At 46.0% G+C, this 23,358-nt stretch overlaps 1 protein-coding gene across 1 annotated transcript in view; it reads left to right on the top strand.

Annotated features, from left to right (window-relative positions):
* Positions 1 to 23,358, top strand: part of GALNT17 (polypeptide N-acetylgalactosaminyltransferase 17) — a 204,170-nt gene that overhangs the window by 56,185 nt on the left and 124,627 nt on the right. Inside the window, exon 3 of the mRNA XM_062012568.1 lies at positions 17,028 to 17,194. Within this exon, the coding sequence (XP_061868552.1) occupies positions 17,028 to 17,194 (167 nt within the window). The remainder of the gene's footprint in view (positions 1 to 17,027; positions 17,195 to 23,358) is intronic.

Raw genomic sequence — 23,358 nt, 5'->3', positions numbered from 1 at the left:
CTTTAAGAAGACAAAAACAAACTACTTGAATTATGCTGGTGGTATTTGCTGGGAAATAGAGTTTCACGACTGCTTATTTGTAGTCATTGCTGTTTATTGCAAACAAAGGAAGTCAAAAGAGCTCTTTCTCTCTTGCATGCACAATACATTATTTTACCATTTACAAAGAGGTTTGTTTGGGGTTTGCAATCCTACATACAAACAAGGAAATACTACAGCAAGGAAAGAGGTAAGATGTAGTGAATTTTCTTCATCAAATAACTGAAGGAAAAGCTAGTGAGGAATCATGACACTGTAAGAAGAAAGAAACCACGTGACTGTTTCAGATGTGAAATGGTGTTTGAATAGCATGTGGGAGTCTATTAAAAGATACTTTCATCTCTGGGAAAAAGTCAGAACTTGTTGTGTGTCTTCTCTGCTACTAGGTAGTGTGGGTGTGATCCAGGGTTGTGTGACAAACACTTTTGCCCTTGGCTTTTTATGGCTTCAGCCATAAGAAGGGAAAAGTAATATTTTTCCAGTGCTTGGAGAAATGCCATCTGAAAATTTGCTGGGAGAGCAAGTGAAGAAATCAAGCAGTGAGTATCAGTGTCAAAGCTCTGGCATAAAGGAACTGTGCCTCGGAGCAAGGGCTCCCAAGCCTAGGGTAGGATTTGCAGCTCAGAGGCAGGTTGCTGTGTATCTTCTATCCGAGCTGTCCAGTCTCAGTGTGGCCATAGGCAGTTTTACTCTGCCAGGCTGCACTGTTCCTGGTGCTCTGCAAAGGCACTCCTAAGGCTGTGCCAAATCTGTCCCCTCTCTGCTCTGAAGATCATGGGAGTGGGAAGATGGTTACAAACTCAGCTTCAGACCTGAAACCTTTTTTGGTTTTATTTTTGTGGCATCAGGGAGGTCTTTGCCACGTGAAGAGCCAGAGCTGCCGTGGTGTTAGTGCAGGCACTGGTGCCATGGGAGCCACATGCACTTCTGCCTCTCCAGGGACGATGCTGAAACTTTTGGTGGCTTTTAGATGATTTGCACAGGAGGAAGAAGCTGCTTTATTGCTCTGTTGCTTTCCCAGTACTAAAACAAACCAGCGTGCCATTGAATAAATACTGGTATTGATCTTTATTCCTCAGTGCACACCGATATGTGTGTGCATGGAGAGATTGTTATTGGACCTGTAGTGATTCTTCTTCTTGAAAACAGGGTGAGTGAAGTCTCTAAAGACACACTTTTCCAGCTGTGCTTGATATTTGTTGGTTATTCTTTTACTGTGACGGCTCTGAGGGAGCCAGCTCCATGGCACAGAGCAGGGCAGGGTGAGCCTTGCACGTACAAGCAGGCAGGTGGCCTTGGCTCCACTGAGGGCTGTGAAAAATCACCCCACAACTCACAGTGTCTGACTTCCTACCGAAGAGTTTAGCATTTCATTGTTTGTTTCTGTTCTGGATTTAGACAGGGACACAGGACAGCTTTCCTTTTCTTCTCTTTTCTTCTTTTGAAGTAGGGGTCATTGAAGTGTACTCTGAAAGCTGTGCATGCTGTGTGTGGAGTCAGAAGTGTGTCAAAAGCCTTTGGTGCTTAGAAGTCCCAATACCTTCTTTAAACTCAGTCAGTAAGAAAGTGCTTTTGGGAAAGTGACTCTAGAGTTTGTTTAGTGGCTGTTAGGAGATGCTCTTGCTGTCATTATGCTGCAAAGGGTAATGTTGAAACGCTGTGACTGTGGATTTATATACACGGTACCTGCTTTTTTTTAATGCAATAGATTCCACTAATTGTCAATTTCCCCTTCATGACTACAAAATTATTCCCTATTCTTAGAAGTTTGGAACATGATGCTTCAGGGAAGACTTCTATCTGTGAAGTGTGCTATAAAACATTTGCTAATGTAAACATAAGTATTAAATGCAGGCTTTGGCAGAGGATGGGATTAGTGTAATTTAACAACTTGCTTTTGTGCTCTTCTGAACTGCAGTGCTGCAAAATACCTGTGTTATCATAAATGCTCCTGACTAAACTATACTTAGGAAAATAAATGAACCAAATTAAGCTTTGGATACACTTTTAAGTTAACTTCCAAAGAAATCAAAGCTTGTGTGTTTGTGCTACTGATCTGGTCCTGTGTATTGCAGAGAGCTTTCCTATTGCCACAAGAGCTTTTAAATAGGTTGCATATTCACAGCCAAACTAGGCAGAAATCTGACTCAAACACTGGTGTCTGGCAGCATCAGACCTGAAGTCATTTATTTAGTTTTCCAGCATCCCCAGCAGCCTGGTGTGTTGGCTTGCTTGGCTGTTGAGTTGTTGCCTTGGGCTGAATGTGTGCATCTCTCTGAGAAGGGCCAAAGGGCAGGTGACCTGGACGAGGGATGAGCTTGTCCTGCAGTCAGTAGCTTGTTTCAAAGGAGGGTCAACCACAAAGCATGAATCCTTTGATGTAATTTTAGAGCTCATCACTGAATTTTCCTTCCCCTCCTTGCTGTCCCCAAATCCTGGCTGTTCAATAAATCCCAGACCGAGGATCTCCCAATGACTCTTTTTTTTCTTCATCTGTGTGGAATAGCTCATGTACATGGGGAAAAGGACAGGTAAGTGGATGTGACACTTGTAATTGCTCTGGCTTTTATGTCCCTTAGTTCTGTCTGAACCTAATAACTTTATTACAAGAGCCTCTCACAAAAATAAATCCTCTTCTGCACATTCTGTTTTTACAACTTAAGAGACAATTTCCTGTTAGAACTTGCTGAGTCAGTAACGTGCACTCAGAAATGCTGGTGTATCTCTAACCATTTAAACTGTAATGCAGATTTTTTTATACCTTAATTCTAAATCATAGAATCACAGGATGGTGGGTCTTGGAAGGGACCTTTACAGATCATCCAGCCAAAGCAGGTCCCACCAAGATCAGGCCACACAGCAACATGTCCAGGTGGGTTTTGAAGACCTCCAGAGAAGGAAAAACTATAAAGCATACTGGGAACAACTTAGATGCTTTCAAAACCAGCTTCCTGGGGGAATATGGAGAGTTTGAGAGCTTTAATGTTCAGAAATAGTTTGAGAATCCTGTGTTCTGAATGAACAAACTGCACCAGACTCTGTGAGGTCTTTTAAGATACTTGGGTAATGCAGAATGGTTTGCTTTTCTGTATACTTCATAGGGTAGACACAATTGATTTAATATTGATAATCCCTTTGCAAGAAGACATGTGCAACTGCATCAGCAAAACACAAACTCAAGGAAGCAATCAGTGAGTGGCGTGTGATGAGGCAGTGGCAATGTGAACAGCAGTCTGAACACCTGCTTTCTTTGAAGCTTGTTCAAAATCTTTACAAAAGCCAAATGAGGATCAATTCATTTCCTGGTGAAGGTTTAGTTTTGCGAGAAGAACATGAATGAAGTTTGTTTGAAATCAATAGCTTTAGTTTGTAGAATTGCTTGTCACTGTTGGAGAAGGATATTGAAGGTTTTTCCTTTCCTACAGAGATGTAGAGACAGAAAGCTGTATCAGACACGTCAGTAACTGCTGAGGAGCAGTGCAGGTGGCTGGATTAAGGAGATTTGAGCAAGCTTGGACCTGCCTGTGTGCATGTGCAACACACTAAGTGTGTGTAGGCAGCAGGAGATTGTAACAGGATTGATAACATCTTTCTGCCACGGTGGTTTGCAGCCCAATCATGAGTAAATCATTCAATCCAATCAGTGCACCAGTGATACAGAAAAACTTACCTAAGAGTTTTCAGCTGCATCAATACAAAGTACATATTGGTTTTCAATGGCAAAGCAAAGTGTGTGCAGGGCCAGGGGGAGATGTGGGAATAGCTAATGGCTTCAGGCAGAAAAGCCAAGTCTTGCATATGTATTAATGTGTTAAGTTTGGCTGTGCAGGTGGAGGAAGATTTTGCAGTAGGTTTTGTGTTTGGTCTTGTGAGAAATGGGAACAAGTCAGATGGTATTTGTAAGGTGAGGAGGAGAGGGAGTTTTGCTGCTGTCTGGTGTTCAGGTGTACATCCAAACCTCTGGTGTGTGTAGGTAAGCACATGTATTGTATTGGGAAGGTGTAGACCATGTGTCACTATATCCATTTCTGTACAAGTTTGCTGTTCATGTTGTGTTAGTACTCACATCAAGTATATCATGGCCATTGCTGCCTGAAAATTCATCTAAGAAAGCAGTCTGTACTTAAAACCTGAAGCTCCAGGATAAATCTGTCTCCTTTAGGGGCTCTTGGTGGTGTGGCAGGGTGAGAAAGGAGTTGGCATCAAGTGTGCCAGCCTTTCCATTACTCCTGTTAGTGTCTCTGTTGTGGCAACAAACAAATCTATAGCTTGAAATCATGTTCTCTGCATTTAAGTAATAGTCAAGTAGTTTGTAAAGTGCCTGTTCAGCATAGCAGTGTGTCTGCTGTCCTTGGGATCTCTGCAGATAAAGCATTGAACAGGGTGACAAGCCAGGTGTGATTCCCAGCCCAGAGGCGTCTCCAGCTCAGGGCTGACAATTACAAGAGAGTCTTTAGGGTTTTGTTGTTGGTTTGTTGGCTTTTTTTTTTTGGAGGGAGGGGTATTTTTTAACCCTGTAGCAATTCAGCTCATGTTTGACTGGCTCTTTTGGGTTGGATCCCTCCCTATCCTGCCTTGTAGGTATGTGTTACTGGGATAAACTGGGTGACTGTTCTTTGTGATGCTCAGGCTGTGAGTTGGTTAGATTGGTCTTCCAGTTTTCTCTCTTGTATTTTGCATTGGCAGAGGTGGAGGATTTAACCCTTAACAGTAGAAAAGTCATACAGGAGCAAATTTAACCATAGGACAGCAGCAGTGGTATGGATCTTCATCTGTAGAATAAAGGGAAACTTGTGAATGTTTGGCCTTTTGCATTTATTGCACAACAAAAAAAGCTGTTGCATGAAAAACTGGGGTACAAAGAGTGTGGCCAGTCACTGCTTGTGCTATCACTGCCTGTCTGTGTGATCTTCAAGTTTATTAACCTCTCCATAGCTGGTGTCCCCTACCATTAAGGGGACACCAATATTTATAGATAGTGAATTGCATTCAGTTAACTAGTACCTGAAATTTGAATGTGAGTAGAAATGCAAATCAAAATCAGCCTCAGCCTCTGGTTTTTGACCCTTTTGATGTTACTTGTAACTTGGTTTTGGTCTATTTTTGTCCCTCAGAAGCAGTAGGTATCTAAGGGGTGTGTTATTGTGACCTCAGTGAGCAGCTTGTGTTGTGTGGGGGGGATGCCAGCTCTGGGGGGGGATTGTAGAGCTCTTCTTGTATGACTTCCACCATGCAGGAATTTCCCAGGCAGGCCTGAGGGACATCCCTTGTCTAAGGCTGATCATTCTGACAGGGGTTAAGTAAATTTACACAGGGATTTCTGTACCTAACAGAAAAGGTTTAAAAACCTCTTCATCTTCCCAGTTCGTAAACCTGTCAGCAGAGTGGATCTGTTATTCCAAAAAGAGAAGAGCTATCTCTAAAAACCCATTGTACATTTGAAGTTCATCATTTTTATACTGGCTGTTCCAGCAATGGCATTGTTCCACCCTGTGTTCCAGGCAGCACCAAGCACTGGCCACTTTTCTTCTTCATTGCCTTAACTATGTACTGGGGATGTCAAAATCTGGAGCTCCCATGAGATCTATTCTAGTAAGGTGCTCCTGCTGTAAGGCTATGCACAGAGGAGTTCATTTTCAACCTGGCAGGTCAGGCTTACAGTTTTATACCAACCTACCTGAGTGGAGCTGGGAATTTGTTGGGAAAGCTTGCTGATGTGTTTGTCACCCTGCAGACACCAGCCTGGGAGGCAGCGATGAGTGGGCAAGGGATCACTTCACTGGATGTGCCCATTTGAATGTTCACTCTAGGTCTGCCTGTGATCAAGGGAGAAAAAAGATGTTTCCACCTATCCAAAAAACCCAGCTGCATCAGTCTGTTATACCAGACAGCAATACATTTACACCTCGGACAGAGAGTGGAATGAATTGTCCTTTGGCAGTGTCAGTGTCTCTTCATTGACCTCGAAGGCAGCTTTGACTTCTATGTTAAACCAGATGTCTCTTAATTAGCCACATCCAGTGTTGTGTCTACATGATTGCTAGGTGAGTAGCAACCCCCCTAACAGAGGATGTCAAAACATACACTGCTAATTTGTAATTTCACGTTACTGCCTTTCAACCCGTGATCTCAGAGCACTTACAGGCTTGTAATTGCTGAGGATTTGGTTGCCCCTGTGGAGTAGAAGCAGTGTTTCTCTGCTTGACAACGGTGACAGTCCCACCTGGGTGGAAACACAGGGTCTGCTCAGCACTTTGGTGATCAAGTTGAGAGCAGACCTTGCATCACAGCCTGAGAGCTCAGGGTCTGCACCACCGAGGGAGTCAGGATGCTTCTCACTTTGATATGATGATGCTCATCTTTGTCAGATGCTCTAGACATTCATTTTCAAAGCCTCTGCCTTCAGTCCATGCCTATTTCACTGTTTTTCAATGCTCATCTCTGTTTGGAAGAGACAGACAAAAAAAATACTCCCTAATTTTCTCCATGTCAGATGGCAGATAGGCCAGAGACATTACAGCAGGACCTGTGGGGTTTGTTCCTGAGCCCTGCTCACCTCCTGTCACCTTGGAGTTGAACACTTAATTTCCCATTTCCCTCATTTGGAGCAATGATAATGTTAACTTTGAACAACATGTGGTGCTTAAATCACTGATGCCTTGGTTAAAGGGAGAGCAACCTCCTTCTCCTGAAGACTTGACAAGCTGAGAGTCCCCAGCAGTGCTGTAAATGTCCACAGTATCCCAATGTGGCCCTGAGGGAGGCATGTTTGCCTCCATGAAACATAGTCACCCAGGGCAAAGGCACTGCTCTGTGTCTTGCCCTACCTTATATCAGGGTGTATTTTGTCACTGTGGGACTGCTGAGGAGCTGGGAAAGCACCAAGGGGCTCTGTGCAAGAAGGAGATGCAATGGCCATCGTTAGCTGTGCTGTCCTCAGAAGTGTGTCTGGTGGTAGGTACCCACAGGCTGGCTGTGGGATTAGAAACCACAGCGTGTTAACCTGCTCTTGGCACCCTGCTCACCAAGAGTCCTTCCTGATGCTCTGTCTCTGTAATGGGGTGAAACTGTTGGTGTGTTGTATTGAGAGGGAGTGCTCTGAAGGTGCACTTTGGGGAACCAAAGAGTCAGAGCTTCCTGAGCACTGAGAGGTGTGTTGATAATTCTTGCAGTTGCAAGATGTTTGCTCCAGTTTGTCTGTATAAGAGCTCATTGAATCAGTAATCTGTGTGATTGTAATTTTAGGGAGAATTCCACTTAAGGTGCAGAAATTCTGACCAAGTTCTCTTATGCACCTTTAGCTTTCATGTTGCAGTTCCATATAGCATTGTAGCAAAGGTCTCTAAAAATGTCTGAGCTTGTTCAGTTGAACTCTGTCCCTGCTGCTGAACCACATTGCCTAGGAAAATGTACACAGTCCTGTCAAAGCTGTGTCAACAAAGCTGAGTATTTTCATGATGCTAACAGTGTTTTTAAGGACAGTAAGTAAGGAGAATCATTTATTCTACTAATCAAAAGAATATTTGCCTATTTAAATATGCAAACTCTCAAGCCTTTAACGAGAATGAAATGTCAGGAAGGGATAAGCTCTCGATAAGCACGTTAGCTGGATTTATTTTGTGTGATGGGCAGCAAAGAAATGATTAATAACTGTACAGGAGACAGACTGGGGAACTACTGGGTGCTCAGAATTCAAAGTAAAAAGTGGTGGTAGGCAGAATGTAGGCACTCTAACATCTAGGAGAGGAAGAAATCTTTACAAACCCATCTTCAGGAACTTCTATAAACAAGTGTGATCTCCATAGCCAGAACACCAGTTTCTTTGCCTACCCTCTTATCTTCCACAGACACATCTGGATTCATCTGTCCATTTTGTGCCACTGTGCAGCTGGCACGTGCCTAACTGATTCTGTCTGCCCAATTCATGAGTGTTTATTAAGGCTCATCACACAAAAAAGATGGAAAGGGGTCCAGTAGGACTCCCATCAGGAGCTATAGGTGCAGCCTGTGGGAGCAGCATAGAGCCTGAAAGACCTGGGGCATTCTGCAAACCATGGGTGTTCATCCTTCTACCTGGCAGTTCCTTCTGTTGGCATTTCAAAAGGACATGTAGAAGGGATGTCACCTTCATGCAGTGTGGGAGAGCTGTGTCTTGAATGGCACTAAAAGAGCATTTCTGCAAAGGTGAGTAAGGGTGTAGTGTCAAAGCTCATGACACTGTCAGTATTGAGTAGAGACGTTGGCCATGCATCAGCCTTGAGAACCCATCAAGGCTGACAGCTTCTGCTCCTGACACCACCTGCCACGTGGCAGCAGAAGCAGTGGATCCAATGCCCACATGTGGCCATCAGTGTGTTCCCAAAGAGTGCAATACATTACTATGTGCTTCCAAAAACTATCCTCTGTGGTGCTGCCTAATCCTTCCCTGTGCCAGGCACTGGTCAGACCAATTAAATTGTTCCAATGCCTGTTAATTTGTTGATCTTTTCTCCTATGTGTATTTTTCAGACTTGACATCCATCCAAAGCAGAGTAGAGCCTGGACACCCTGCTTATACCATGGACACTATCCACTGTCCTTGGTAAATTGAGTCTGAGCAGCTTCATGCTGGAAGAAGGACTCAAAGCAATGGGTAGGCCAGGGAGGGCTGAATATCAGCAGGGAGAAACTAAGAAAATCTTACTCTAATGTGATATCTGGGTGTTCTGGTAGACTTCTAAGTTCCTAGTCTGCCAATAATTCATTTTCAGGAAGTTGGTGCATTACTCTTCATCACCTCTTCAGCTGTCAAGTAGTGATGGTTCTTCACTGATGGAAGTGTGTGGTAGCACATGTAAGTCTCCAAATAGGATCTGCCCTTCCTCATAACAGCAGTTACCTCACACTGATGTTCAAAATGAGTAGGACTTGCTCTTACCTAGTGCTGTTGTAGAGTGGGTCTCTGTGTTTTGGGGATTTTCAGCATGCTAGTGCCCTTTCCTGCTGTGTACAGCATATACAAAGCTTTGCTAGCTCATCTTGGTTATTCAATGTAAGGAATTGGTAAAAGTCTCGTGTGCTTTGTGGAGCACTAAACAGAGATGCTTTATTTCCAATTAAGGATGTTCTGTGTGTGGAGAAGGTACCTGTGCAGTCTGTTGCCTGTCTTGGAAGTGGTGATGTTGTCTCCCAGGTGGGCTGGGTGCCTGGTGTGCAGTGAGCCCCTCTTACACACAGAGCCCAGGTATTTACTGATCCCCTGTTTGTGCACAGATGGTGCTAGGTGGGAATCCCCAAAGCCAGCACACCATGCAAAAGAACTTTCACATATTTATCCTGTTCTTTGATTAGCAAAACCCTGCTTAGATTTACACCCATTGGTTAGTAATTGCCATTCCTTCCACTGTTGGTTAGTTACATTTGAGTGGGCCTCACTGGCTGTGTAAGCTAGCACACATGCTCCCTACAGGCATCTTTTGGTCTTGGACTGAGTCAGTGGTGGGGATCTCCCCTTGTTAGCTTTACATTCCCCTCAGTCACTGCAGATTTTTGCTGACTTTGTGCTAATTTGGCAGCCATCCAGCCTTTAGCCCTTTTTGAGGCAGGAGGTTCTCTCCTTATCAGTCTCAAGTCCCTCTTCAAGGTTAAAGAGTTACCCAGTTCACGCTGTCCACAGCATGAAGCTCTTGATTCACCATCATCCCAACCTAACCCAGGCATTAACTCCTCTTCCTAACCACCAGAGCCTGTTTCACAAGGTACTGGGCTCCTTGTCCTTGCTTAAAGGAAAATCCATTCTATTAAGTACATCAGTATACCTTAGGAAGTGAACAATTTGTAGCTCTCTGAACTCTGCCTGCCTGCTGTCTCTGCCAGGAAGAGCTCTGCTGTTGCTGTGACAGAGGCTCAGAGGTGTTTTCCTCTGCTGTTTGCAGTGATGGTACCTGAGCCTGGCCTGCAGTAGCTGATTTGCCTTTGCTGCCTTCCTGCACGTGCATCTGTCAAAAACAGCATCCTCAGTCCTGGACCAGTTGAGCAAAGGGAGCACTGATGCTGTTGCCCATAGTGAACTGCCCAAGCTTGGAGGTCAGAGCTGAGTCCTGCTCTGTGTCTGTGGCTGGCAGAGGAGCCTGGGATCTGCCATGGCAGCTGGCAGTGGTTTCTAAGGAGCCCCTCAAGACCTCTTCTCTTGCTGCTGATGGAGGAAAGTTCCCCTGACAAGGCGAGTGACGACCTGCATTACTGATGGTCTGTGCTGGAGCCACAATACCTGATCTGCTCCTACCAAAGCATTGCATGCCTGTCAGACAAGCTCTGAACTTTGTGACAGGTTGAGGACTTCAGCTACAGCTTATTTGGAAAGGGCTTTAAACTAAGGGCAGGCAACTGATGGGGGACTGTTCTCCCTCTTATTATATTGTAAGACCCTCTTCCAGATACAGCTGCACTGCCTTTGGCTTTCCCTTGATCTTTGTCATTCTGCAGTTACTGATTAGATGTGGGTTTAAAATTAGAAGTGCATCTTGGGGGAAGGTGGTTGTTCCCAGGCTTTGGTGTGGCAGCTTCCCTCTGGCTTAGGCACACCATGGTCTTGCCCAGGACCCCTGCATGTTACTTCTTGTGAGTATTCCTTTTTATGACAAGGTTTCAAGTTTCATTGGCATTTCTTGACTTTTCTGTTAGGCTTCACTTGCTGTTGGCATCCCAGACAGCAAGGAACCAAGCTGAGTGTAGAGATGGAAGTAACCTTTGCAGCAGGTTTTTGTGCTGGTGGGGGCTATGAGAATGGCTTTGAGGCTTTCATTTGCAAACCAAAGGGCAAGGGGCCAAATCTGCAAGCAGAACCTCTGCTTGTGCTCCAAGCTGTGCCTCAGGTAGTGCTGAAGTAGCAGCAGCCTGGAGGAGAACAGCATGTGGCAAAATGTTGTGTGTATGGTTCTCTCCAACGCAAAAATAACATCTCAAAACAGATGGTGAGGCTTTTACCAGAGCGTTTCAAGGCACAGTGGGTGTGAGGATAGATTTTTCCCTACCTTGCTGAAAACTGTGGTTTAAAAACGTTGTCAGTGTTCTGAGCCTGCAGAAGCAGATACTTTTCTTTTGGCAGTTCTTTTCTAGTACCTCTTCACTACCTGATGCTCCTCCCACGGTGTGTCTCTCTGGACTCCGACACACAGCCTTCTTGCACCCCGATCCCTCAGTTGGGGATATGGCTCCAGGGAGCTCCAGGCTGGAAAACAGGCATTAGGAATGATTCCTTAGAAATCCTTCATTAGGAAAATCAGGTTAGTAGGGGATCATCTTCAGACAGCTCTTTGAAGCTTGTGTTTTATCCAGATCCAAGTATTGCCTTTAAATCATTGGACATGTTTGAAAACCAGGGCACATCTGAGCAAAGCTGGCTTTTCAGATTTATGGAGTTGTGCCTCCTGGCTGGAAGTGAGGACAGCTAGACTTCCTGATTAATGGTATTTAATCTCCACTTAAAACTTTGGTAGGCATATTTATGTTGGAATGGAGGAGAAGGAGGCAGTACAAAAGAAACAGATGAGGAAAAGGTGACAGTCTTGAAGATTTCTAGAGCCAGGGATGAATGTAACCTCTGATGCTGCATCTGGATCTCTCAGTATGAGCAGTATTTCTGCTTTGTGAAGTGGGGGGCAAAGCAAGTTGCAAGTTGGTCTGTCCAGCTGCTCTTCTGGACTAATGTTTGAGTGTTGTTGCTCATTTTTTCTGGACTGTGAGATAATGGTCATGCTATCTGTGATGGTGGACTTGGAAAGAATTCTTGTCTCTTTCATTAAATGGGTTTTTGGTGAAAGGTGCTACCAGACAGAACCCATCATCCACTGGAGGAGATGCACCATACAGAGTCTATGCAGTCACCATCAGCTCTGTGCAAGCATGGCTTGATCTATCTGGAGCTGAAGGCTGAGTTGTGTTGGGGTAGCGAAGCTGCAGAAATCATCTGAGTTTGGCTCCCAGTTGCCTGGGCAGTGTGATTCTGGAGGGTTGATGGCAATACAAGACAGTTGATGTGTGTTAATTGAGTAATAGAGTGGATCATGTTACATCACTGAACAGGAAAAAGTGGTTTTTAAATGTTACTTGCTGTTTTGTGGCCTCTCAGGTTATTCTTCTGCTGTGGGATCATGAAACAGTAAATGATATGATATCCCTTTTGTGTTGCTGAGACAGCCAATAAACATCCTAATCTCACTTGCTGCACTGAAGAGCAGATTTACAGCTGTGTGGTGAGCATAAAACAAATTTCAAAGGCAGGCTCCTGTAGCAGACAAACACACTCAGGAGCAAAACTTGAGGGGTTTTTGTGTGTGTGTGTTTTGAAATTGTCTGACTTGATTAATAGGGCCTGATGTACGCCAAGCTGTTCAGCATAAACTCAGCTGTATTTCCCCTTCCCCCATCTCCCTTTCTCATCCTTTGCTTGTATCTGAGTGGCTTCTTACATAAAGCAGTAACTGCAAAGGATTCACAGTAAAGGATGTCCTCCATAAATATATTTTATGTGTTTCCTTGCACATTGTGCTGATTGCAGACTTGGGCTTCATGTAGAACAAAGTTCTTGGACCTGAGAGGGGTGGCTGTCTGCAGTCTAGTAGTGCCATGACCAGTCTGCCTCCCTGGTTCCCTTGTGAGGTGAGTGGGAAGGACACTGGGAGTTGGTCCATGGTCATGCCAGGCAGGGCTTGTGTTTGTGGTTGGCCCCTTAGTCTGTTTGTGAAGTGATAAAAGACGTGTCTGAGCCTTGGGCTAAGGATGGAGTAAACCCCCTTTCTCTCCTTCTTCTCCCCAGATGGGCTGTGGAGTCTCCTTCTCCAGAGACATTCAAACCCACGTGGACAAGTTCCTGGGTGACCTACTCTAGGTGGTCCTGCTCTGGCAGTGGAGTTGGACTGGATGAGCTTTTGAGGTCCCTTCCAGCCCTTGAGATTCTGTGATTCTCAATGAGAGCTCAGCAAGGTCTTCAAATTAAACCCAATGCCACACATTAGGAGGTTTTCCTCAGCCTCTCAAAACTTAGAGGGAGTTTTGTGAGCCTGATTTAATGGGTCAAGCACGATTTAATGGGACATAAAATGCCTCTTACCTTGATACACCATTGATCTAAATGAGAGACAAAACTCACAAGGATCTGTTTCTTGTTGCTATTGATTCATGATATTTTGATATAAAACCTGCAAGCAGGTGCCAGCCTACATTTAAGCAAAGAGAACAGAATTTATAGGGGAGAATGTCGTGGTGTAACCTGCACTAATTAGTTCACAGGTGTTGGCAAGGAAGGAGTGTTCTGTGCTGGATCAGTCAAGTGTTTCTCATCTAGCAAAGAGGGGATTGTGAGGCATCAATGGCAGTCTGCTTCAGTTTTCTCCAGTCAGGAGTATTTTCGGTTGTAGAAGGCTAGATACTGCCCTTTGTGCAGGGGCTCAGGGGCTCTTGTGCAGCTCTGCCTGGGCTCCACGTGCAGATGTGCACTTGGCTGATGAGCACTCGATGCACAGGGGTTGGGGGAAACGTTTCTGAAACAGCTTTTTGGTAATGATGGGGAAAAAAAAGGGGTCAAATTGAGATTGAAAATGAGGTCTTTAACCTGACAAGTAGCTAGTCACTGATGCCAACAAGAATGTATTGTGGTGTCTCCATTGTATTTCACTTAAATCTAAAAGTTTGCAGGTATTTGGAGAGTTTCCTTGGAAATGCAGCTCCCTGCACAAAGATTTGCTTATGGACACACCAGATAAGGTGTGAATAGAGTGTTAGAAGTAAAACTTGAGGTTCTCTTCCTAGAAGGTGTGAGGAGCTGAGAGGGTTTTCCAGCCCACATAAGAAATGGAGTTGCTTTGCTGTTAAGTCAGGTTCTAGAAAAACTTGGCAGAAATCTCAGAGTAACAGGTTTATTCCTTCTTGTTTCTCACGTGCTGCTTGTCCTTGAGCTCCCCTGAGAACCTTCTTGAAAATCCCATTTATCTCATTAATTGGTAATCCCAGAGGAGCCCAAGCCCACAGCCTGGGCTGAGGACTGCAGCTGTGCTAGAATCCTGTTCTGGCCCTGAGCATCTCCTTTTGGAGAATTACTGAGACTCATAGCCTCAATTTCGAAGTATTTTGGTCTGGGATCTGAATTTTGAAGGTGTTGTCTGGCAAGCAGGCAAATACTTTCTCACCTGAGGGCAGTAAGTGTGGGCAGAGGGGAAGATGTGTCTTGGGGGTGGTTTGGTAAGCCTGTGTGGTGCCTGGGACTTGTCCCCAAGCCTCTTGTCACTGCAGGGACCTGGACTTGCTGCTGGCTTTCCTGTGCTTCTCCTCTGGGTTGAAACACTGAAGGCAGCAGAAATTTCACATCATGTGGCTTCCTACCTTACTCAAAACACACAGCCCCTTAAGGTTTGCTTGTGGGGATGGAGGACAGAGCTGGGGGCAGACAGCAGCCTCTCCTGCCCACTGCTGCAGCAGCCAGCGGGCTCCTGGCCTCCTGACCCACTGCCACACACTGAATCCTCCCCCAGCTGCTGTCTCAAATGGTTTGAGGAGTAAAATGGGCAAAACTCTGTGCTCTGCCTCTACATGAGCTCAGATCTATCCAGATCTGTCCTTTTTATATTTAAAACACAAGAAAAAAGCTAAACCACCAAACAACAAAAACCCCACCACCTCCCATCTCGTGTTCTCATCACTCTGCTCTTTCAAACAAGTTCTCCACTGGCTCTTCTAGTTATGTTGGAGCTCCAGCATTTCCCTCCCCCCTTTTCCCCCTCCCTGGCCCTTGAGAGCCTGGGGTCCTGTATGTTGTCCTGCACACATGCTCGAGTGTTTGCTGGCACATCAGGCTGTCAGTAATGAACTGCTGTGCTGGGACTGAAGCCCAGAGGCACGTGGCTGTGGGCAGAGAGCATGGCTCGACCCAACTGCTGCTTGTTGCCAACTGCAGAGAGCCTGAGTGAGGGAGGCTGGCAAACCTGATGTTAATTTGGTTTTAAATGGCTGCCTTCCCTGCCTCTGGGGTTGCAACCAAAGGCTCTGGAGAGCAGGGTGTTTATGCAAAGCTTTTGCCTCCCTCCTGCCTGCCCCTGGAGAATTGCAGCTTTGTGTATACGAACAATGGCAGTGTTTGACATGCCCACTCCTTCCCTGGACTTATCTTTTCTGCCTGTATCTTTGTTCACATGTCCTCAGCAATAGGGAAGGAGAACCATGATAAGAGCAGCGCAGGGCGAATGCGAATGAGCAGGAGATGAACCTCTGAGGGTTCACTTTGGATTTTCCTCCAAACCTCTTTGATCACAAACTGAGCTCTTTATCCCTCCCGAAGTGTGCCTCTGGAGAAGGCTGCCCAGAGGTGTGCAATGATTAAAAGGAAACACTCTTTCTCCTGTGACCACCTTCCATTCAGCTTAGCAGGTATCGACAGATACCAAAACCAGGTTTTTAATCTCAGAGTCAGTTTAGTTTGACTTTTGTGGCAGGATTTCAGGGTCAATTGTCACTTCACACCATCACGACTGCTTGCTCATTTTAAAGAGAGATCTTCCCTTTAGAAGATCCTTTTCAGCATTTGCTGTGTTCCTTTTAATAGAGGGCTTGGCTTGCTTCAGGGTAGGCAACAGTTAAGAAACACAACATTTTTTTTTCCCCAGCATACTTGTTTAACTAAAGAAGATTCATAAAAAACCTGTATTTCTGTGAAAATCTTTGTCTCCCAAGTCTCATTTTGGAGTCTGAAGGATGCCTGCTGTTGCCTAAGAAACACTCAGTACAATTAAATACAGAGTCATTGTTGGGGAGTCAATGAGCTTGAAGCAGCACAGGGATGTCATCCCTGCCTTTGGTCTTTCTTTGCTTGTCTGGGCAGGATTTACTTGGTAAATGCTCATTGTAATTCTGTGAAGGCTGCTAATGTTGCATGTCTAATCTGTCATGAATGCTGAGAGGGAGCGGGAGGCTCCTTTTCTTCTTCTTCCTTCTCACATATTGATTGTGGGGAGAGCTGGAGAGTTTGAGTCAATTGTTTGAAGAAGTTAAAGACACAAGTATTAATGTTAAGATTAGGTTTCTGGTCAGGGTAAAGTGTGGCATTGAAACAACATCTGTATCTCACTGGGACACAAGCGAGCTCTTTGGGGAGTTGTCAATAACCTGGACAGTCTCTTCTACTTGGAGCCACCCCGGTTCTGCTCCAGGGTGGACTTGATTTCAAGGTCTGATGTGTTGATATGATGGGAACTTGTTTGCCAGGGATGGAGCTGGCTGGTAGGTGACCTGGGCCTGGTAGGAGCTGGTGGGCCTTCGGTTCTGTCCCACCCTGATGCACAGAAATGTGTCTGAGCACATACCCATCCACAAAACTATTCAATGATTGCTCCTGAAACCCACAGAGATGATCACAGGTTTTCATTTTTAACCTAACCTGACTGTTTTAACCTAACTTAACCTATAACCTGAAGTACAAAGACACCAGCTCATGGCAGTGCTGTGCTGGGGTGCTTCAGAGACAGGAATGTATTCAGAAGGATCTGCAAAGAGAGCTAAAACATTTACTAAGACTATTAAACCAAGGGGTGGTTTGTGTTCATTTTCTTCCAAAGCAAATGGGAAGAAAATTCACAAGTGCTGTTTAAGATCAAGGCTCATTTCTGAGCACCTATTAAAGCAGGGTAGGGATGTAGAGTTTCACTTTAAATGGCAAAGCCGTTTTCTCTCTTCTGGAGGCTGCTTTTTGTTAGTGCCCACAGCCCTTTGTGTACAGATGCACAAACACAACCCTGGCGAAGTGCCCCCTGGGTTTGCACCCTGCCCTTGGTGCTCTCAGAGGATGCTCTCTGCTGCTATCTCTTCCCAGCCAGCACTGCTGGAACAAGGCACAGGCAGCCCTGACATGTGGCTGTGCAGAGCTGCGAGCTGTCACACACCGTCCCGCAGCCTGCTGAACGCGTGCCCGACTCGCACTGCTCTGCTTGACCTCCTGTCTCTCTCTGCCCTTGGTGCTGCAGGTGCAAAGAGCTGAAATACGGCAAAGACCTCCCACAGATCTCCATCATCTTCATCTTCGTGAACGAAGCTCTGTCCGTTATCCTGCGGTCTGTGCACAGCGCTGTCAACCACACGCCAGCTCACCTGCTCAAGGAGATCATCCTCGTGGACGACAACAGCGATGAAGGTCAGCGGCAGCGGGATCCCCACGACACCAGCAGGGAAGGGGGTTCCTTGCATGAAGGAGTTGTGCTTCCCTGGGAGTGGGGACACTGCTGGGAGGCACGTGGTGTGAGGAGGTGGGTGTGCTGCCTGGCACACTGCTTCCTTCCAGCTTCTGTAGGGAGAAAGGAGCAGGATCAAAACAGAGCTAAAATCTGAGGTGACTGATGGGTTGAAAGTGTAGCTGAAAGCTGAAAGGCTCATATAAAGGCAAAAGCCATCTTGCTTTGTCTTCACAGTGGCATTCAGAAGTTCTGGTTTCAGGTGTATCCTTGTTTCTAATACTAACAGAGGTGTTATTTCGTGCACCTCTAAGTATGGAGCTCTGAGGGACAAGAGCCTGGAGCCTAGGGAGCAATTTTGCTGTGGCCCCCTGCAGTGCTGACAAATGACACATTTTCTCTGTGTGCCTCAGTTTCCTTATCTGTAAAATAATATCCCAGGCTCTCTGAATGGCTGGGACCCTATAGAGGCCTTCCTTCCTCTTGTGTTTTTGATACAAGAGGATAAGTAAAGAAAACACACCCAACCTGCTCAAGTCAGGACATGACAAAAAGTGGAGGGGACTGTTAGGTTTCCCACATCACACACGTGTGTCATTTGATTCAATCCCTTCCTCCTGGCTTTTGATAACACAAAGCTACCTGAGGTGTTTTGGTGTGAAAGTGTTTTCAGAGTTGGATTCTTCGAAGATGATTTTTTTTCCCCAATATACAGTTGGACAATGTTATCAAGGCAGTTAAAATCTTCATGGACAGCCAACAGTTAAGTTACTTTGAGTACTGCCTTTGTCACTTGTACTGCAGGCTTTTAATAGTGTTTTAAAAATGTTAGATGTGCTATGGATGCTGTGATCAGAAGGGAAGAACAGGGAGGGTGCAGGGCTTGGAGAGCTCATTTCCAGAGAGAGCCCAAGAGGTTGCTTGTCTGTCTGCAGTGAGACGAGATGGCATACAGCAAGCTATTCAAGCCTGTAAAAATAGGCACTCAAATACCACAGTAATGAGCACCACAGAAAGCTGATGAATTATAATTACCAGTAAAAGAAACAGGAGGGCAGCTCCTCAGCTGATGGAAATCACAGCAGCTCTAGTGCTAAAGCTAGGATGATGTGCACCAGTGAAACTGTGGGATTTCAGGGCTGGAGCTGTTTGGTTGGAGAGATGGAAGTGCAGGTGAACTGTTCCTGCAGTATTTGGCATTGGCCAGCACTAAGAAGGTTTGAAATACCAAGATGAGATGCTGCTTCTCCAGATTTTACCATAGCAGTGGGGTGAACAGAATAACACCTTTTTAAAAAGAGAACCTATTGGTAATAATTACTGAGCTTCTCTACCCATTGCCATGCACAAAAAGGTGTTTCCAAACAGCTTCCACTCAGTACTCAGCACTGAGGCTTATATTGAGTCAAGTACTCTGGAGACACTATTGAAAGGCACAGGACAATGAAATGAGTCCTTTAAAAAAGCATCCTCCCCTCCTTGCAGTAAGCTGAGACTGTAGCTGGCAGTGGGGATGCAGAATGGAATCTGTGCACCACTGAGATCACAAGGCCCCATGTGGTGCTGGTGGGACAGGAGGGGGCTGGATGGTGGGAGAGTGTTGACAGGGAGGTGAGATGGATAGCCAGACCTTGTAGTGTGGTCAAGCATTTCTAGCTCTTGGATTTTCTCTGTGCCTGACCAAGGATGAAACCTACCTGTCAGGAGGATGGAGCCAGGCTGTTCTCAGTGACAGGACAAGGGGCAATGGGTGTAAGCTGGAACAGAAGAGGTTCCAAAGAAACACAAGGAAAAGCTTCTTCCCTGTTGAGGTGAGGGAGCACTGGCAGGGGCTGCCCAGATGGGCTGTGGAGGCTCCTTCTTTAGGGACATTCCAACCCAGCTGGATGAGTCCCTGTGTGCCCTGCTCTAGGTGGTGCTGCTCTGGCAGGGGGGTTGCACTGGATGAGCTTCCCAGGTCCCTTCCAACGCTTAAGATTCTGTGACCAAGCTCCCTGGTTTGTGTTAGAGTGTCCTGTGGCAACCACCTAGCCAGGGGGAAAGATGAAGGGAGATGACCTTAGATTGAGGGTCAAATTCATAAATGATGTGCAGGAGGTGGGAAGATCCGTCTTTGCACACATAGGAACCTGTGCTCTGCATCTCACCAAGAGGCTGCATTGATGCCATCAAGAATGTACCCATCCAGCTTCCCTAATGATGGGTCAGGGTTGTACAACACCTGAACACCAAGGTGGATTTGGATGTGTGATGTAGAAGGAGAGTGGAGGCAGGGAACAAGGTGATGCCATTAGCTGGGATGGTTAGTTAGTAATGTCAGTACTCTGCTGTTGAGTCTTGGTAGGCATCATGGCAAATGAGATTTTTAAGGAAGATAATGAGGCAGCTTGGCAGATGTTTATGGAGAGCTCCTCCCAAGCGTGCAATAATCGAGTTTTCTCATGTAACTGGAATGATACAAAGCAGAACATCTCTCTGGGCCCCACTCATTCACACTCTGCATCGTCAAGGAGCTTCAGTGACAGCCAAGAATTATTAATGGCAATAACAACGTTGTATAAGTTCCCACTAATGGTAGGAAATAATTGTCAGCAGCGGTAGCAACATCGTGTAGTTGATGCTTTGGATATTACAGACAAAGTTGTTGTAATATATAGATTTGGTCTCTGCAGGAAAATGATTACAGGAAAATAGTTTGTCACGAGCTCTAAGATTTAGAGATGAACCCTGGAGGATCAAGTGCTGGTGCTGAGTAGAGGATGAGGCTGCATGGGTGCAACTGGTAGCTGTGACTGAACCCTGGAGGATCAAGTGCTGGTGCTCAGTAGAGGATGGGGCTGCATGGGTGCAACTGGTAGCTGTGACTGAACCCTGGAGGATCAAGTGCTGGTGCTCAGTAGAGGATGGGGCTGCATGGGTGCAACTGGTAGCTGTGACTGAACCCTGGAGGATCAAGTGCTGGTGCTGAGTAGAGGATGGGGCTGCATGGGTGCAACTGGTAGTTGTGACTGAACCCTGGAGGATCAAATGCTGGTGCTGAGTAGAGGATGGGGCTGCATGGGTGCAACTGGTAGTTGTGACTGAACAAGAGAAAGAATTCTTTTGCCTCTTTGTGAGCAGCTCTGTGTGTTGGAGGGACAATTTCTGTGGGTGTGGGGCTTGTTGCTGTAGCCTGGGCAAAGCTCAGTTTTATACACTTGAATGAATGTTGGGCTTCAGAAAGCAATGGCTCAAAACCAGGAGCTGTGTTGTACACTGGTGGGTTACCAGAAGCAGCCTCTGGGAAGGATGCTGAAGGCTTGTGGAAGTCTCTGGCTGCACACTGTGGGGCTCTGTGGAGGTTTGGCCAGGGAGCTCTCTGCACAACCATGAAGAGGAAATGCAGCTGGTGTGGGTAACTGGAGAACAAGGTATGTTCCCAAACCAAGTATTAGAAGACCTCTGAGATTTCCAAGTCAACTTCAAGTTCCAAAAATGATTCCTGGGGATGGAGGTAAGACCTTCATGCTCCACCCACACTGGCTGTTGTTTGCCCTTCAGGTGGGCAACCTGCCTACAGAGACACAACCAAAACCTGCTGGTGCTCTGTGGCTTTCAGACTGGAACAAACTGCCTCTGAAGACTCATTAGACACTTTGCTCTCAGCTTTGTTGTAATGTGGTGTGTACAACACCACTGCACACCAGAGAAGTATGCAAAGAGAGATTAAAAGTTAATGAACACTGTCAGTCATTCTGTATATCTGAGCTGTAAATAGATAAGAGATACCAATGTCTTGTAATGAAGGGAAAGACGAAATCCCTGCTTGAAGGAAAAAGCTTGGGGAGTTGTAGTTTGAACCCCCTTCTCCCTTGAGCTGCACATTATACTTCATAAAGACTTCTTTGGAGGCTGCTTTTGTTTGTGTTTGTTGCAGGGGTGTAATTACAAAGGCAGTGTGCAGGTTGTGTTTCTGACTGATAGCAGGTTTCCTGGCTTGTTGGAGGGATGCAGCCATGTGCCTCTGAGATGTTACATTATCTTGCAGCTGCACACTTTGTCTGAGTCTGTTGCTTAATCATCACCTGCTCTTTTTTTCCTTCTGTCTGTCTCTTAGTGTTTTTAATCTGGGATAATATCTCATTGAAAAGCAAACCTCTCAGTAGAGAAGAAAACCTTTGGATAAAAGACTGCTTAAAGGAGCTGGCTACGCTGAGGGAGACACGCCAGGGGTTGTCATTTACCTCGCTCTTACATCTTAGCTGTGACTCCCTGGGTGCTTTCTTGTTTTGCTGCTCGTTTCAGAAGCAGCAGAGGCAGCTCCTACACGCTCTCCCAGGAGCTGGCTCACTTGCATTTGGTGTGTGTCTTCAGAGGAAGGTTTTAACAGAATTGCAAGGAGCTGAGTCACATCTCAGCTTTTCCCAGGAGCTGGTCCCACCCGAGTGCCTGTTTATTCCAGTGGCTCAAACTAAAGATGGTTAATAGCAGCTGACCTGGTGCTGGCCCAGTGGTGTTCAGGCCCTGGGGCTTTTGTGTCCTGCCAGGGTGTGGAGGAGAGCAGCAAACCTGCTTGGTTTGTCTCTGGCTCTCACTGAGCCAAATGATGCAGAGGTTCACAGCTGAATGTGCTTTGACCTTTGCCTGTAACCCTGTGTGAGGACTGATTCACCCACCTGCTCACCTCTCCACAGTTTCATCTTCAGTATTTTCAGGCAAGAAGCTTTGGAGACTCACCTGGCTCTTGAGTTGACACTGATAAAGTTCTCATATTCATTTATTGCCTGTTGAGGGAGTTTCTGTGAGTTCATGCTGCAGAAATGCAGCCTGTGATGGTTTTGGTGAGAGCGTGAGACGAGGGAGGGCTGGTGTCTGCCATGGCACTGGAGCACTCCCAGCTCCTGTGCCCTCCAGCCTTTGGTGTTTCTGATAACAACCTTGGGCTCTGTAGATTTTTCCCACCCAGCTCAGCCTGGCAAACACAACTATGTTTTCTTTAGGGGTGTAGAGGAGGTGCAGTCCACTCCCTAGGACCACCTGGGCATTGCTGTGTAAGTTTTCTGCTGTTGGTGTTTCCTTGTGCTCCTCTGGTGCTCTTGGTCTTTGCTCCTTTCTTTGTGTGGCAACAGGCAGTTCCCACCTTTAGTTCTGGGGAGACTGGGGCAGGATTTGTGGTGTGCAGCACAGAGCACTGGATGGTCCTGTGGTTGCTTCTGGGCTTGTGTGTCTGACATGGTTACTTTCAGTGGCATCAGGTGGTTCAATTTCTCTGTCAGGCCTATTTCCTAGAAAGCTCATGTGGATGACAAAAGACTTTGCAATAGATAGCATAAGCCATTGCAGCTGGCAGATTGCTTTTTTAATAGAGCAACAGGTCTATTGGATTCTAGTTCCTCGGACCTGCCCTTCAGTGAAGATCAATACAGACAGATGGAGAACAAAAGGCAGGATTGAAATTGAACCTGCTGGCATTTTCAGTAGAATTTCTCTCTGCAAATCTTCCCTGGAAGTAGCTCATGCAATGGCAAAGACCAAATGTGTACAAATACCTCCATGTGCAGATATTGATTGCATCCTTAGTAAACATGACCTAGGAGCAGTGTGGGACAGCCTCATAAGCTTCCCCAAAGGATGTGTGAGTGGGGGTGAGAGTGCCACAGGGCACAGAAGAGGAAGAGGTCTCTAGACTCTATTGCAGTGTTTAGTTTGAATCAGGTTACTGGTTGGGTGGCCACCCACTCAAATACCTTGTGAGTGCATGAACTAGGTACTGGTCCTTTGATTAGGAAGGGTGAGAGTGAGCTGGAGAGGCACTGCCTTGCTCCTGTCTTAGCTTCTGGCTTTCCTTCTTGTTACTTTGCATCCAGAGTTTCAAGTTGTGAGCTCTGGGCTGATTATCATGCTGGAATTGTCATCAGCTCAATATCTAGTGGATATTCCCATGTTCAGCAATGAGCTGGAGGGCTGAAAGCCCTGCTGTGACCCTCTGCAAGGCAGAGGTGAGGAGAATGGCTGCAAGTTATCTGAACCTTGAGTGCCTTCTCCTCTGCTGTAGTTTGCATAAAGTCCTGAAAATAGCAGATCCAGAGGCCAGGATGGCAGTTTGTGTGAAAACTGACTCCCTTCAGCGAGGGGATCTGCTGTTGTC

This window comes from Colius striatus, chromosome 20 (genome assembly GCF_028858725.1).
Source record: "Colius striatus isolate bColStr4 chromosome 20, bColStr4.1.hap1, whole genome shotgun sequence".
NCBI lineage: Eukaryota > Metazoa > Chordata > Aves > Coliiformes > Coliidae > Colius > Colius striatus.
This window is presented reverse-complemented; position numbering and strand designations above follow the sequence as displayed.